This window comes from Lineus longissimus, chromosome 18, assembly GCF_910592395.1.
Source record: "Lineus longissimus chromosome 18, tnLinLong1.2, whole genome shotgun sequence".
Taxonomy (NCBI): Eukaryota; Metazoa; Nemertea; class Pilidiophora; order Heteronemertea; family Lineidae; genus Lineus; species Lineus longissimus.
This window is the reverse complement of record NC_088325.1, coordinates 366524-383057: the sequence shown is the minus strand read 5'-3', so window position 1 is coordinate 383057 and position 16534 is coordinate 366524. Positions and strand designations below refer to the sequence as shown.

Sequence of the window (16534 nt, the reverse complement as noted above, 5' to 3'; positions counted from 1 at the left end):
GTTGTATATTAACCCTTGCGACCCGTTTGGCTTGGACCGTGGGAATATTTTTTTTTCTCGGAATTTTCATCGTTTGGGAGAATGTTTCACTGTAATGATGATATTAACCCCATCTGGGCTGGTGGTCTCTACTATACTGTCTGTCAAGAAGTGCTGTATTGAGTGATGCAGCAGCCTCCTCCTTAATTAGAAGCAGGACATTCTGCCTCCATTTGCTTCTGTGCTCCAAAGATGTGACAAAGGAACGTGCTTTTAAAGTACAATTGATAGACAACGATTCCACACAGAGGGGGTTAATTTTGAGAGAGAAAGGGTGTATCTATTTCATAAGGGAGAAAATTTGCAAAAACAAAATGTTCCCACGGTCAAAGCCAAACGGGATGAGAGGGTTAATGGAAACCTTGTTCCTAGGAAAAAGTTAAAAATTTCTTCATACATTACACCTACAATAATAATTTTTTGATCCTGGGTACAAGGTTGTATATTAACCCTTGCGACCCGTTTGGCTTGGACCGTGGGAATATTTTTTTTTCTCGGAATTTTCATCGTTTGGGAGAATGTTTCACTGTTATGATGATATTAACCCCATCTGGGCTGGTGGTCTCTACTATACTGTCTGTCAAGAAGTGCTGTATTGAGTGATGCAGCATCCTCCTCCTTAATTAGAAGCAGGACATTCTTCATCCATAAAGATGTGACAAAGGAACGTACTTTTAAAGTACAATTGATAGACAACGATTCCACACAGAGGGGGTTAATTTTAAGAGAGAAAGGGTGTATCCATTTCATAAGGGAGAAAATTTGCAAAAACAAAATGTTCCCACGGTCAGAGCCAAACGGGATGAGAGGGTTAATGGAAACCTTGTTCCTAGGAAAAAGTTAAAAATTTCTTCATACATTACACATACAATAATTATTTTTTGATCCTGGGTACAAGGTTGTATATTAACCCTTGCGACCCGTTTGGCTTGGACCGTGGGAATATTTTTTTTTCTCGGAATTTTCATCGTTTGGGAGAATGTTTCACTTTTATGATGATATTAACCCCATCTGGGCTGGTGGTCTCTACTATACTGTCTGTCAAGAAATGCTGTATTGAGTGACGCAGCATCCTCCTCCAGCTGGTGGACACAGAACATCTCCAGCCTGCCTGAATGTCCTCTACCGTCTTCTGTCACCTCCTAACATCTCAAGCTGGTCATAAGGTGTATGGCTTCTCTCGCCTGTAAATGCAAATGTCCTCTGCCACCTTCTGTCACCTCCCTACACATCAAGTCACACCTGAACGTCCTGTGTCTGTGAATGATGACTACTGTCTACTGTCTTCTGTCACCTCCTACCATCTCAAGTCATCACAGAACGTCTTCTGTCTCTGTCGCCTCTTAATGCAAGTGACTGTCTTTTCTCACTTCCTAACATCACAAGTCATCTCTGAATGTCTTCTCTCACATGTGGATGCGAGTGTCCTCCACTGTCTTCTGTCACCTCCCAACATCTCAAACCATCCCTGGACGTCTTCTATCACCCCTGAATGCTAGTGTCCTCCACTGTCTTCTGTCGACTGCCTTCTCCTGTCACCTCCCAACGTCTCAAGCCATCACAGAAAGTCTCCTGTCGCCTCTTAATGTCCTGTCCCGTCTCCTGTCACCTCCCAACGTCTCAAGCCATCACAGAAAGTCTCCTGTCGCCTCTGAATGTCCTGTCCCGTCTTCTGTCACCTCCCAACATCTCAAGCCATCACCAAATGTCTTCTGTCGCCTCTGAATGTCCTGTCCCGTCTTCTGTCACCTCCCAACATCTCAAGCCGTCACCAAATGTCTCCTGTCGCCTCTGAATGTCCTGTCCCGTCTTCTGTCACCTCCCAACATCTCAAGCCATCACCAAATGTCTTCTGTCGCCTCTGAATGTCCTGTCCCGTCTTCTGTCACCTCCCAACATCTCAAGCCGTCACCAAATGTCTCCTGTCGCCTCTGAATGTCCTGTCCCGTCTTCTGTCACCTCCCAACGTCTCAAGCCATCACAGAAAGTCTTCTGTCGCCTCTGAATGTCCTGTCCCGTCTTCTGTCACCTCCCAACATCTCAAGCCATCACAGAACGTCTCCTGTCGCCCCTAAATGCGAATGTCTACTGTCCTCGCTACCGTTTTCTGTCACCTCCCAACATCTCAAGTAATCTATGAAAACATTGGCTAGAGGTGACAGCAGATGACATTCACATTCAGATGCGACAAAAGGTGTATGGAGATGGCATTGGACGTTGTTAGGTGACAGAAAGCATTGGCATTCGTATTCAGAGGTGACAGAAGATGTTTAGTGATAACTTGTTTGGAGGTGACAGAAGACAGTAGAGGACATTTGCATTTAGAGGTGACAGACGATGTGCATAACATCTAGCAAACACTCTGTCAAATGTCATACAACAGCTGGTCCCTTTAACCTCTGGTAGAACTGCAATCTCACTGCGGTGAAATTGATTCAACAAGGCGTGTCTCAACTTGCTCAGGCTCTCCACATACCATTGGTTTGACAAATCTAACACTGTTATTTCGTTTATCTGATTCGACCTAGATGGAGGAACTAGAAAACATTGGGGACACCTTATTAGGGTATTGATTTGTCCCCATTATAAGGCTTGAAAACACCAAAATCGATAGATCTAATTGTGGACAAAGTAAGCTAAGGAGAAGAGACACTCGGACGTAGTGGAGTGACCTTGTCCTCGAGCTCTGCAGACCAAGGACAAGAGGAGTTTGAAGACATTTGTCTTGGAGAAGACGAAATACGGGATGGCGGATGACATTGGTGATGAGGTAAGGCCTATCAAATCATTGATGACATCATCTCAAGGACACCTTAACATTTGTCTTAAAGGTTGAGTAGTATGGTGTGTAGTTCACATGCCCATTTTGCACATTCACTGGGTGAAAGATGGATGAGCTCTGGAATAAGGTTGTGCTTGGCAAAAAGGGACAAAATTTGTTTTCGGTTGTGACAATACATCCCGTGCTCTGTGGAACAGTGGGACAAGGTTGTCCCTATGTCTGGATGTCACAAAGCTTAATTTTGGGTTGAAATTGCTTCTTTTAGGGTGTTTTCAATTCTGCTTTTCGAGAGGACTCAACCCTTATTATAAGGTGGGCACGCTGACCACTATGTTACTGATTAGACTAAATCTATGTCCAAAACTTTCATCCTAGGAATGCAGCGGCACTTACACCAGCCTGGTGCCTCCACTCACCTCATACTGCCAAGATATTGTCGACCAACACAGCTGCTCAAAATGTGAGTCTCCATCAGCCGCGTTCCTCTGCTGTAACGAGGAATGCTCTGTGGTCCTTTGCAATGACTGTGCGGACAAACACGAACATGGTGAACTGATCGATGTCAGGAAATCAGTCGGGCATATGAGGATGTTTATAGCAAACAACGGCCGCAGCATCAAGGAACAGTTAGGAAAGACATTGAGCAGGCATGCGGAGCTCGATTTTGAAAAGACACTAAAATTAGAATCGACTGCAGCAGTGAAAGCCGAGGTAAACCAGTGGGCGAAACGATTGCATGATCTCATTAATCAGGAGCATCAGAAACTGGTCACAGAGATTGAAACAACAGAACAGGAGTATAAAGAGATCATGGAAGAGACGGATAAGAAACTGAAAGACTTTGAGATCAAGTTGAAGGAGATGTATCAAGGCTTTACAGACTTCCAATGTGACAAGCTACAGGTTGAGGACGTCTGGATGCTATTCTCAGACTTATCTGATCCAGAGTTTCCTAATACTCTGAGAAATATTGCAGGGAATACAAAAGCCCCGCGTTGGGACCTGCGGACTATCGCGTTTAAGAAGAATGAAAAGGTCTTGAAGTATCTTGAGATGACCCCTGTTCTTTTAGGGGAGGTGTCCAAGGTGACCCAAATCTGTTGCAATATACCAAGTGATCAGTTCCCGAGCAGTATGGCCTCGATAGCGCTCATTGATGATGATAAGTTAGTCGGTGTCATCGATCGCGCAAACCGAGGCATCAAATGTTTCCCGCATCCGTCCCATGTGACGCTGGCGGGAAGGGAGACCAAGATGAAGATGTTTACCGGGGACGGTGAATTCAAACTGCAAGGCCCTGAGGCCATTTGTCACAACCCGGGTCAAAGGTCAGCAATGATTGTGTCAGACGTGCGCGAGAACTGCCTCATTGGTTTCAACACAGATGGTCAGGGCCTTTGGAAGCTGGAAGTCGATGACCCAAAGTGCCTGTGCATATCGGGGAAGAAATTATACGTAGGTTCGAACCGGAGGGTGTACGTGTTCAACCGGAGCGACCAATTGAAACGCTCGGATATCAAGAAGCTACGCCATTCACCGATTTCGTTAGCCGTGGCCCGAAATGGCAACGTGGGCACCTGCGACAAGGAGGGGAAATTCCATCTCCTGAATCATGATTTTAAAGAACTGCAAACCATCGAGGGGGAATTTGACGGTGGGGTGTTGGCCTGTCGTCGTGTTTGTGTTACAAAGGAGGGCGACAGGTTCTTAGCTTACGACGAGAATTCAAAACGAATCGTTGAGATTTCCGCCAACGGGCAGCTCCTTCGGACGGCTGCCCGAGAAGGTGACCCGGGCATGGACGTCTGCCCGTCCGAGTTCACCGTCACAAAAAAGGGACACATTCTAGGAGGATGTAAACAACTGGTTAAGAATTACCCCCTGTCAAAGTTACCCTCGCCAAGTGGCGTTTTGCGTTCTATTAAAAATTAGATAATACGTCATAGGCCTACAAGATGAGCCCAGATCAAACACGATTATCTGCAATCTCAAAAACGGCAGGCAAACATTTCTGCCGTTACAGATTACTGACTACAATATAAAACCATTGATACTCAAGTTTCACTGCTCTAAGACTGCTTTATTACTCATGACAAGGTCAACAACAACGTCAAGCTGAATATGACGTCATGACAATCAGACTGCTTGGTGTCGCCACCCAATTGTCTATCCAAATTGAACGGCATCGAATGACGATGAGTTCACTTTGAGGCTCGACTTAAATATTCAGAAAGAGTCTTATATCAGTAAAACTAGAGTATTTCCAACCTTTCAATTTTCATTCTTGCAATAAACTGTCATGAAAACTGGATATGACAGGAGACCAGAACACAACCTGCAAACTGCAGCAAATGAACATTAACCAGAAGTGTGAATGGATGGGTCACTCAAGAAATCAAGTTATTAAAGGGCTACAAGTCCAAAGACAAAATCAAATGTACGGTATTCACATGATTCTCAAAATAAAATAAATTTATACAATAGTATTTATCATCCAAGTTTATTTACATCTATAAATTAGATATTTAGACCACAACCCGGAATGTTTTTACAAAAGAAAACTGAGCTTCAGTGAGCTACTCATGGGTCGATGATTGGCTTGGTGGTCCCAGCAAGATGTGGCAGACCACAACCGGTACCCCCACTCCCTGGTCTTCAAAACAAGGGAGCTGGCTTGTCGGTCCCAGCAAGATGTGGCAGACCACAACCGGTACCCCCACTCCCTGGTCTTCAAAACAAGGGAGCTGGTTTCTCCTAGACACTCAAGAGACTCGTAGCTCAGGATAATGAGATGCTTGGAGCCTGGACTTGTAATGTAGGAGTCTGAGACCTACAGCAGCATTTTGCCGTCGCACAAACTGACCGGCATGATCTACCGTCTCATTAAACCAGAAACTAGCAGACGCTGAACTAATCCAACATGAATCCACCAACCATCCAATCTAAATGCAATATACCCATCCTTGGCAAAATGCAGCATCCGCTCAGAAAATAAACTGCAGGTGCGCCATCTTTCCAAGGATAGACGAAAATAGTTTTTGAAAAAACGAAAAAATATTCCAGATCTATTTGGCAATACAAGAGTCAACCTGGTAAAAAACCATTACAAACAAGTACAGAAATATTCAATACCTAGGCACAGGTTGAGCAGTGTATCCACATACATGTAACCTCATCCCCAGGGCTTTAATCATATCACCAATGTTTTTGACCATATTTTCAGGATTCAGTTGTTGTGCCAGATTGGTGGAAAGATTCCGAGCTAGACTCTGTTAACCACAAAGCAGGCATGTGACCTCATACACAGCCACCCAGTCTTACCTGATCAGTTGATTTCTAAAATCAAACCCATGGGAACGAGGTTACATCAACAAGGTAGTTTTGGCGGTAAAAAACTAAGAAGATTAATGTCATTGTCTCGCTGACATTCTCGTATAACAATAAGTTTGATTACTAATGTTTACAATGTAATATAGATAGCTATTGATAGTTACTTAAACTGATTTTACTCATACTGGCCGCATTAACCCTTTTAATAGATTACAATGTTCCCCACGAAAAAATACTCAGAAGACTAAAACACTAAATATGTTATCTGTGAATACATGTTTATACGATATAGTTATATAAATGTAGTCTTCCCCAAAATCTATATTCATCTAATAACCAAATTTCATAGTTGCACATAAATCAAAATCTTATCAATTAAACATCATATTGATACACCGTCCAAAGTTGGGTAATATGAATGTACATTAGGCACGTGAACTGTAACTAAGTGGGGTCACTCTAATTATAGAGTACTATGCCTTTAATAAGAGCATGCAGACTTCAACAAGTTATTTTCATGGAAAATAAAACAAATTGAGCAAATTATGATGTCAAAACGTGCCGACATATTTTGCTAAGAGAACTAATGCATTCGAATGAATAGCAAAAAATATCAACATATTCAATAATAACAGGTGAACTTAAGATTGATTTCTAATAAAACAGCTGGCAAAACGATTGATTTCTAATAAAATTCTGAACTGAAAATGACACTTAAATGAAACGGCCAGGGGCCATTGTGCTCACCGTATACATCTTTTAGTAGGCAGGATCATGCTTAGTTTAGAGGTGAATATGGTGAACACAATCAGGCATGAAGACTTTTTTTAGATGTGTATTGATGTCAAGTAATAAGACAGGGCAGTATATATAAGTTTATGATCCAACCAATAATTGTCTATGACATCAACAAGATCAATATCGTGTGATTGCTAAGAGTCCCTGCAATAAAAAATTCATCGAAAAAAAGTCATTAATAAGCGAGATATTGCATGTCCTACTTTTTCAGTTTTGACTCCCTGGTGGCCAAATCAAGAATCAGATCAGGCCAAAATTCGGTGTCAGAGATTATCTGATGTAGGGGGTTACATGTACCAACTTTCAAGTTCATAGCTTCAGCAGTTAAGAAACGTGCCATAGTTACACTCTAATGGCCAATTTACGCCATTTGACCTCTGTGACCTAGAAAAGTAGGTCAAATCCAAAAATCGTAGGACATGTGGTGTATCCTTGCTAGAAGTCCCTGCCATAAAAATTTTATCGAAAACAATTCACTCAAATAAGCAAGATATTGCACTTCTTCCTTTTTCCATTATGGCCCCCTGGTGGCCGAATAAAGAATCAGATCAGGCCAAAATTCGGCATCAAAGGTTATCTGATGTAGGGGGTTATATGCACCAAGTTTCAAGTTCATAGCTTTACTGGTTAAGAAACGTGCCATAGTTTACACTCTAACGGCCAATTTACGCCATATGACCTCTGTGACCTTGAAAAGTAGGTCAAATTGAAAACCCGTAAGACATGTGATGTATTCTTCCTAAGAGTACCTACCATAAAAATTTTATCGAAAACAAGTCACTTATAAGCGAGATATCACACTTTTCAGATATCCACTTTTGGCCCCCTGGTGGCAAAGTTGAGAATCAGATCAAACTGAAATTCAGCACCAGAGGCTATGTGATATAGGGGGTTATATGTACCAAGTTTCAAGTTCATAGCTTTAGTGGTTAAGAAACGTGCCATAGTTTACACTCTAACGGCCAATTTACGCCATATGACCTCTGTGACCTTGAAAAGTAGGTCAAATTGAAAACCCGTAAGATATGTGATGTATTCTTCCTAAGAGTACCTACCATAAAAATTTTATCGAAAACAAGTCACTTATAAGCGAGATATCACACTTTTTAGATATCCACTTTTGGCCCCCTGGTGGCAAAGTGGAGAATCAGATCAAACCAAAATTCAGCACCAGAGGCTATGTGATATAGGGGGTTATATGTACTAAGTTTCAAGTTCATAGCTTTAGTGGTTAAGAAACGTGCCATAGTTTACACTCTAATGGCCGATTTACGCCATATGACCTCTGTGACCTTGAAAACAAGGTCAAATTAAAAACCCGTATAATATAAAATGTATATTTGCTATGAGTACCTACAACAAAAGTTTTATCGAAAACAAGTCACTAATAAGCGAGATATCACACTTTTTAGATATCGACATTTGGCCCCCTGGTGGCCAAACAGAGAATCAGATCGGACCGAAAATCAGTGTCAGAGGTCAGCTGACCTAGGGCATTCTGTGTACAAAGTTTCAAGTTCATAGCCCTAGCAGTTAAGAAACGTGCCACTGTTAGGATACGACGACGACGACGACGACGACGACGACGACGACGACGACGACGACGACGACGACGACGACGACGACGACGGACACAGCGCTATCGTATAGACTCCCCTTACGGTGAGCCAAACACCGGCACCATATATTTTCAGCATTCATGTATGAATACTCTACAGGGTGAACAAAAATACAAAAAAACTTACCTACATGTATTTAGCAGTTCAAAATTAAACACCCATTTTCAAAATGAGGTTTAATTTTAAAATTGCATCACCCTGTAGCAAACTGCTCTTAGATTACAATCAGAACATTAGTTACTATGACAACAACAGGTATAACAACGACAACAACAACACAAGGATTTTAAACCGTCCGCACAAACGATGCAAGACATGATGGAATGTACACCTGAGAAATGAATTAGACAAGATTGAAACAGTCGACATTCGAAAACATCCTTAAATTACATTTTTATTGACATTCTAAAACACCTTGGTTACAATGTGGTATCTTTGTATATTACACAGTGCCTCATTTTAGCTGCAGCGGTTACGCTGTCAGAATCATCACCACCTGGGTTGCTACAGAATATGTTGAGTTTTAGGTGTTTTAGAATAGAAGTTGATACCTGACTGCTGGCATTGGATGTCTCAGGAAACACCGCTTGAGTGGGGCTGCCATTTCACCCTGGTCTCCACCAACATTCAGCTCCACCCTCACTGTCTTCAACAAGACAGCCAGCACCAGCAGTCAGATGTCATTAAACCTTCATCCACACTCCGTGCACAGATATCCAGGCCATTTTCTACAAACAGAGACACCCTATGATCACGTTGTCAGGCCGCAAGAATAGCGCCATGCTCAATATCAAGATACAGCTAATGCACCTTGCTAACTTGGAGTTGGTCTACATCTCTTGAGAAATGCCACATAACATGTATAAATGCCATTAAAATACATGATTGAACACTCTTATCACGATTGACATCAAGCAATACTCTTTAATACTTAGTTGTACATCATACATGCACTAGAACACAAATGCTGTTAACCCCTTCATTTCACACAACGCCTCTTATCAGATCAGTGACCACTCGGTCTCAATATCAAGGACAATAAGTCCTGGTAACTGGAAACTTGCACTAGCTAGCATACCTACTAGCGACTCTAGATGTGCTAGTCTTATCATAGTTGTGACAGCTTCAATTAACCAAGACTTATCATAAATCGGGAAGTATCATACAGTTTATAACACACAGCATCGCTCAATGCACCAATCAGAGGGGATGCTTGGTTGTGTAAGTGATTCAGGTGTGGTCAGTGACCAAATGTCATTCTGTCAATTCTAAATCTGTGCCTCATTATAGTGGCAGCGTCTTGCATAGAATGAGAGTGATGTGTTTGGCAGTGGTGGGAGGACAAGCAAGAAGTGCTTGTGAAAATAAAGTGGGTAACAGCAATCGTTACACTCAGATCTTTACAAATAGTTTCCTTAAGAGGAGCTGGGATTATAAAACAGAACAGACTTCTACGTTTCATTGAACAAGTAACACCTATAACATCTAAAACTCTTCTATATGAGATACCAAAATGTATCTGAAGATTTGTCACAACTATGTCGCAGCTGTAAGACTAGAAAATGCTCGCCCGAAGAATGATGGCACTAATATATCCTTGAGCAAACCACTTGTAAATCTATATAGATATTCCATACTATCATAGCGATTTGCTATTGCAAATACCACTTTCAGTCAGATGTTGGTTTGTTTTGATTTTACAGTATACAACCCGGCCAAGGGCAAGAGTTTTGACTTTACAGTATTCAACTGGGCCAGAGTTTTCTTTCTAAACAGATCGGTGCACAGATAAAAATAGATGATGTCACAATGTCACACCCCCCAGGTTGTTGCTAGGTAACGTCAAGATGCGTCCACTGACGGATGTTAGAATTGAAACTGATGCCAATGACGTAAACACAAATCAAAGATGGCGTCTTTGACGCAAGAAAAAGCTGCTGGGCCATGCTAATTCAAGGTCTGTGGTCCCTTGTCAGGTGCCACTGACCTCTTCTTCTTTGTCTTATCTTAGTGCCAGCCATGAAATACAGATAAATCTTTCATTCTGACAATTGAACCCATAACCTAATATAATCAGTGATTGCTTTCACAACGATTCAGTCTTAAAGATTAAGTTGCCACCTATTGATAGATTCCGTACTAACCTGAACCAGTGAACCTCTGCACCTCATGTAGACACACCATAGTGGTCCCTCATCAAGTTGCCATGAAAAAATAATTTACCAAAAATCATACAGAATATGTTCGAAAATAAAAACTATCACAGCATTCGAATATCAAAATAATTCCGAGACCAGGCATCTTCCATTGATGACAGACCTAAGTATAGAGGGCAGCAGCATTCTCCCAAATGTTCCTGCGATCAACCCATTTCCGACGCAAGATTTAACTTAAGTAACTTTTCGATGAATATGTGTCGGACGTCCACTTCTTCCCGTAGGCTGTGACGCTCCTGGACCAAGTCCACCAGCTTGGAAGAAATGGCTGAAAGAGACAACATCACAATGAAACTTTTATCACAAATATTAGCATATAAACAGTAGAATTATTATCACAAAAGATCTGCCATTCACACACGGTAGCAGATACTGACAGAAGCACTTGTGGTCCGAGACCCAATGCCTCTGTTTGTGGGCAAATTACTAAGACCAAAATAGCTCTAAAATGGGTGACCTTATATTTTTTGAATTCAAGGCCAGCATATGTGAGAGATATTTATTTTGTCCCAGCATGCAGGCCAATGACATTCTGAACATCAGAGACGCTAAAACTAAAATAACTTGAACGACAAATGTATTCATATCCTATTTTGAAATAAACAATTTCTGTCAACATTGCACTTGTTTCTTACCGTGTATGCGTTTCGACAGCTCCAGCGATAGTGCGTGCAGTTCATCTTTGGTCATTGATACCACTGAAACAGATGGAAGAGACTAAAGTATTTATCATTCCTAGCAGTCGAGCTACAAGACAGAGGCAAATCAATTTCACTTTCATAAGCAGGGTTTCTGTAATTGGGTGCAGAGGACACACCAGAATATACCCGACACAGTGATCTACACAGGGTTATCTCAAGGTAGGCTAGTACCTTTGACAAATAGAAGTTTTGCCACCCAGTGTTGTGGCCAGTAATTTAAGGTCGGGTTGCCCTTTACAAGATTCTAGATCAAGGTAGGTCTGAGGGTGGGCTGCCCTTTACAAGATTCTGGAGCAAGGTAGGTCTGGGGTTGGGCTTCCCTTTACAAGATTCTAGATCAAGGTAGGTCTGAGGGTGGGCTGCCCTTTACAAGATTCTAGAGCAAGGTAGGTCTGAGGGAGGGCTGCCCTTTACAAGATTCTAGATCAAGGTAGGTCTGAGGGTGGGCTGCCCTTTACAAGATTCTGGAGCAAGGTAGGTCTGGGGTTGGGCTTCCCTTTACAAGATTCTAGAGCAAGGTAGGTCTGAGGGTGGGCTGCCCTTTACAAGATTCTAGAGCAAGGTAGGTCTGAGGTTGGGCTGTCCTGGCCTGTTGACTGTAGCGCTGCATAACCGCCAAATATTGTAATGTAGGTAGCATGTGGTCTGAAGTGTTACTTAAGATCAACTTGTCTCGTATCGAAAATATGATTGATTGAAAACATGTACATGTTCATAGGCCATCTTGTATCTCACCTGCTTTCACACAATTGCAAGCATTTAGGAAGTTCGGTTTTCACGCAGTGTTCACTGGTGTTGACTTGACTGGCAGTCACCCCTAATTGGCTTGGTACTAGTTACCGCATCCTTTATTTCGATAGCTTAGTTCTACAGTTGAATTACACCAATCATTTTGCTAAATGAATAAGTACTGTAAAATCCATTTATTTGGGAGCCAAATATTTTCACAAGATGGGGTACAATCGCGAATATTAGCAGCGAAAAATGTAAACTTACATTCAGTTTTTGTGTAAGTGGGGAATTTCTTTGCATTCTCCTCTTCCTCAATACTCGACGTTGACAATGTTTTGCCACATTTCGTCATCTGCGTATCCTGTTCCTTGGAATGTGCGTTCTGGAATGTCAACATCGCGCCGTCTTTTCCCGCCAAGTCCTTGGGCGAATATTCTACGATATCTTTAAAGTCGATATCACCATCGGTGACTGTGATAACAATATTACGTTTTTTTGTCGGTTTCAGACGGTTCCAAGAATCGGTACGCTTCAGCACTTCATGGGAGGTCTCGTCTCCTGAAGAATCTTCTCTCCCTATATTAATTTTCGAACCAACTTTCCCAACAGTCCCCTCAGATTTACGTCTCTTGAACTTCGATTGATTTTTCTTTAGATCAGCACCGTCGATTTTTCTGCAAATTCTAGATTCGGTAAGATCAGCGTTCAGATTTGTCATCGATGCAGACAACCTGGAACAATCCGAGAATTCTTTCCGTCCCCACTGCGGTGACATTGACGACCTCTCAGGACCTGTGATCGTACGACTCTGGCATCGCGTTGGCGAACAATGTCGACGAAAAATCCACAAAATATTTTCCGCAACCTTTGCTTGGACCTCTGTTGCCAAATCAGAAATATTTTCTGCAAGGCTTTTGTGAGGAATGTTAGGACTCAACGTCAGATTAGACCCTGCACTCGAATGAGACTCGAGAAAAATACTCCCCGCTAGAATTTCATGTGATTTTTTAAAACATTGTTCATGGCCTTTTTGGCCTGTGTGTATCACCTCCGGAATTTCATTAAATCCAGTCGTAGCAGAATCGAAGTATGGCTTAAGGCAGATTTCGCAAGGTCGGATTGGTTGGCCTGTGTCCTGTTGGCAGATGTCACACGCGTCAACGTCTTCACCAAGGGATACGCTCTCAAAGCCATCGTCTTTAATCACCGGAGGAGATCCCGAGCACATCCTCCCCTACCTGAATGAAACAGAAAAACAGAATTTTAATTAGCTTTTTTGAATCAGGTCACCCAACTCGGTTCACTGACTAGTGTTTATAGCATCAAGCAGCATCTATTTTTTATGGAAACCCGCGGAGAACCAGGTAATTCTATGTAATACTATCTAAAGCTTGGTACTCATGAGGATCTATGGGGTGTAGGCCAGATGGGTACTGCCTCAAACAAACTGCAGATATCACAGTGTACTCATCACCTCTTTTAAAACTGTTTAAAACATATCAATGAAACAGCCAAACTCGTTTTGAACAAAGTTTTCACATACAACGTTGTACAAAGATAACGCGACTCAAACTTTACTCCCACTTGACAATTTACAAACTTCAAAAGACAATTTCAAAGCACAACTCCACGTCCAAATACCGAACTTAACAAGTCTACTAAACTACACGCAAAAGATGTCAGACCGCTATCATACTTGATTTCTACCCAAGAAACACAGTCATAGTTGCAAAAGGAATCATGAAAACCTGTTGCAGGTCCAGTCAATTTGCTGGCAGACACTTACTAATTGGCCCATTCTTGGTACTGTTTGGCACTGGTCTTGCTATTGGCGAATAAATTCAAATTTATTTAGATGCAATTGTACCAAGAGATACAAAGAACAGTTCTTAAAAACTTTAATAAACAGAGAATAGCCTATAATAGGACGACAAGGTTGCAGTGAAAGTTTTCTATCAAAGTGACGTGTGAAAAGATATCTAATAGTGAGGAAATTGTGTACACAACAATGGTGAATTTCAAGGATTTTCTCCTTGGATTTCTCCAGATCTAAAACGGGATGTGGAGTGAATTGGGAAACAGCTAACTTGCTATTGAACTGTGTTGTACATGTTGTGACAAGAGCCACATCTTTTTCATTTTTCGTGACAACTATTAGGCCATGTGAAACAGATTCACAGTGTCTCATCAGCGACACAGGTATTTGAAAATTGGTGGGGTTTCATTGAAATTTTGAAAAGTTCTGATGAGAAACTGGAATATTTTAATCTGGCCTGATTATTCTTACATCAGTGACAAGTTGCAGAAGAATAGGCTGAAACACACAAACAGCAACATTTCACAACCAATTAAATGACTAATTACTGTCTGTGAAAGTCTGTCGAATCAAGTCAAATCAATCTGAAACAAAGATGATAAGATGAAAGTAAGGAATTTGATGTCAACTTATTGTTAAACACTCGGACGCCACTTTCTCCCGATCTGGAAGTCAAACAGAACGCCTGGCTTCACAGCAAAACGTATTGATTTTTCAATAATACGCAATTTCAGTGTCTCCTTACTAGTAAATACTTGTGTTAAGTTCTCCAACCAATTTATTCTGTTCTCTAATTATCACTGAATACCTGTAACATCAACATATTGTCCAATACAATACATTTGATAAAAAAATCGGCATTAAATGAAACAAAACTTTAGCTGACGAAAACAATTCAGAGCCATCACCGATCATGTGAATTGTGATGTCTGCAGTCCGAAATGTTGGTCCTCATGAATTGATAATAGATTGATGCAGGTATTGGATATGGGCACGGCGAGGATTGGCCTGCAGTGCACACTTGATTGCAAATGGCGATCAGTCTGCTCGTCCGCTAAAAATATATTTCGCTTAATAAAAAAATGTCAATTTTCTTCCACAAACAAGGTAAAGATTCTGACACTTTTGGGATGTTACACGTACATTGTGATGAATATACAACACGATAAGCAGTGGAAATGCTTAAGCCAGTCAAGCCAGGTCCACGACAATGGAGAGTGATTCATTGAATCATTGTAATGCAATGCCAGGCATGGTCCAGGATCGGACCCCGTACTTTTTGGTAGGAAAAAAGCTCTTTTCTCTCAAAATAAAACATTCTATACACCAACTTACATGATTGAAAGGTTGCTTGAATTTTTGGTATCATGATAATCTTTTCAAATTTTCAAAATATGGGTAGAAATTGCGAGAAATAATTGATTTTTTCTAGAAAATTTGCTAATAAATTTTTACGTGTCAACCACCATTTTGTTACAATCACGTGACTACCATGTGATATGTGAACTGCGGTGGTTTCACTCCATTACGTTTTCGCCCCCAGTCGTTTCGCTCCTCGGGACTTCTGGTTTCGCACTTGCAGCTTCGAATCGATTCCTTTTTGGTCAAGATGAACATGCAGTTGCATTTAGCCTTTGCATTGCCTTCGGCCCTACTATCATTGAATGGAGAAGTGGACAGCAGCATCAGAAATGGTGATTGTCATTGTCCAGGGAAGTAGAAAATCTTGTGGCAGAAAATAATGATTACTCATCTCGCGGTTTATAATAAGCCTGGCAAGATTTGAATCACTCATTTTTCTCACCAACTTTTACTCAGGAGACAGGAGTGTTTAATGGACAACCCATTAAGTGACGACCGGATCAAGTTTGATATCATGCTGTCAAAGTTGGCAATTGTATTTTGTTTCGAATGATTGCAGGTTTCAAAACTGAGCGCCCTGCGAACGACGAACTACAATTTACAAAGTACGAATGTCTGTCGAGTCATCAAGTCCTCTATCTGCTAATTGATTTACACGACACTGAACCCTATTTTATACTTGGTTGTAGGAGGAATTGGGGAAATGATTTTTAAAAAATCGTCGATAAAATGCATTTACATCGTCTTTTGGCTTACGGAACCTGCCTAATGCCTTTCAATAGCTCAGCAAAAATACATGTACATCAATCTGTGACTGGAGGCACGAGGATGTTCGCTTCTCCGGCCCTAAAAGCGAATATTAACCCCTGATTTCCTCAGGAGGGGGAGTTTATCGGCGGTGAAGGATGGATATACGCACCACGACGGTGGATCGGCATGTCCAGCAGATGAATAAATGAGATTGAAAAGTGACTTGTTCAAGGTTACTTGATGACCAATCAACTAGATATCCGATCGAGTGACTTGTCTTAGGTTACACTGTAGATCATCCTGGGGAAATCAGGGGTTAATGTATGTTCGGTTGAAGTAGTTATTTTGGGCTTTTTTATTTGAAATAATATCAACAATAACAGAATTCA

At 41.5% G+C, this 16534-nt stretch overlaps 2 protein-coding genes across 3 annotated transcripts; one reads left to right on the top strand and one right to left on the bottom strand.

Annotated features, from left to right (window-relative positions):
* The first annotated feature begins 2689 nt into the window (after positions 1 to 2689).
* LOC135502257 (uncharacterized) lies at positions 2690 to 5274 on the top strand. The gene is made up of 2 exons (XM_064794925.1): positions 2690 to 2809; positions 3197 to 5274. Exons 1-2 carry the CDS (start codon positions 2786 to 2788, stop codon positions 4751 to 4753), a joined length of 1581 nt encoding a protein of 526 aa, XP_064650995.1. The 5' UTR covers positions 2690 to 2785; the 3' UTR covers positions 4754 to 5274.
* Positions 5275 to 5307: 33 nt separating this feature from the next.
* On the bottom strand, positions 5308 to 15499 carry LOC135502258 (uncharacterized). 2 transcript variants are annotated; one of them, XM_064794928.1, is made up of 5 exons: positions 15369 to 15499; positions 14582 to 14617; positions 12482 to 13455; positions 11420 to 11482; positions 5308 to 11052 (listed from the first exon to the last, which is right to left on the bottom strand). In XM_064794928.1, exons 3-5 carry the CDS (start codon positions 13443 to 13445, stop codon positions 10931 to 10933), a joined length of 1149 nt encoding a protein of 382 aa, XP_064650998.1. In that variant the 5' UTR covers positions 13446 to 13455; positions 14582 to 14617; positions 15369 to 15499; the 3' UTR covers positions 5308 to 10930. The 2 variants fall into 2 exon arrangements, with proteins under 2 accessions (XP_064650998.1, XP_064650997.1); XM_064794927.1 differs by lacking the exon at positions 14582 to 14617.
* Between the last annotated feature and the right edge of the window lie 1035 nt (positions 15500 to 16534).

What these genes read in the sequence shown, in the direction of transcription:
- LOC135502257 (XM_064794925.1), top strand. Translation starts at nt 2,786, where the DNA reads ATGGCGGATGACATTGGTGATGAG. An exon ending in CGGATGACATTGGTGATGAG is followed by an intron (nt 2,810 to 3,196) that starts GTAAGGCCTATC and finishes CTTTCATCCTAG; the next exon opens with GAATGCAGCGGCACTTACAC.
- LOC135502258 (XM_064794928.1), bottom strand. Translation starts at nt 13,445, where the DNA reads ATGTGCTCGGGATCTCCTCCGGTGATTAAAGACGATGGCTTTGAGAGC. An exon ending in CACTTACACAAAAACTGAAT is followed by an intron (nt 11,483 to 12,481) that starts GTAAGTTTACAT and finishes CATCTGTTTCAG; the next exon opens with TGGTATCAATGACCAAAGAT. An exon ending in GCTGTCGAAACGCATACACG is followed by an intron (nt 11,053 to 11,419) that starts GTAAGAAACAAG and finishes TGTCTCTTTCAG; the next exon opens with CCATTTCTTCCAAGCTGGTG.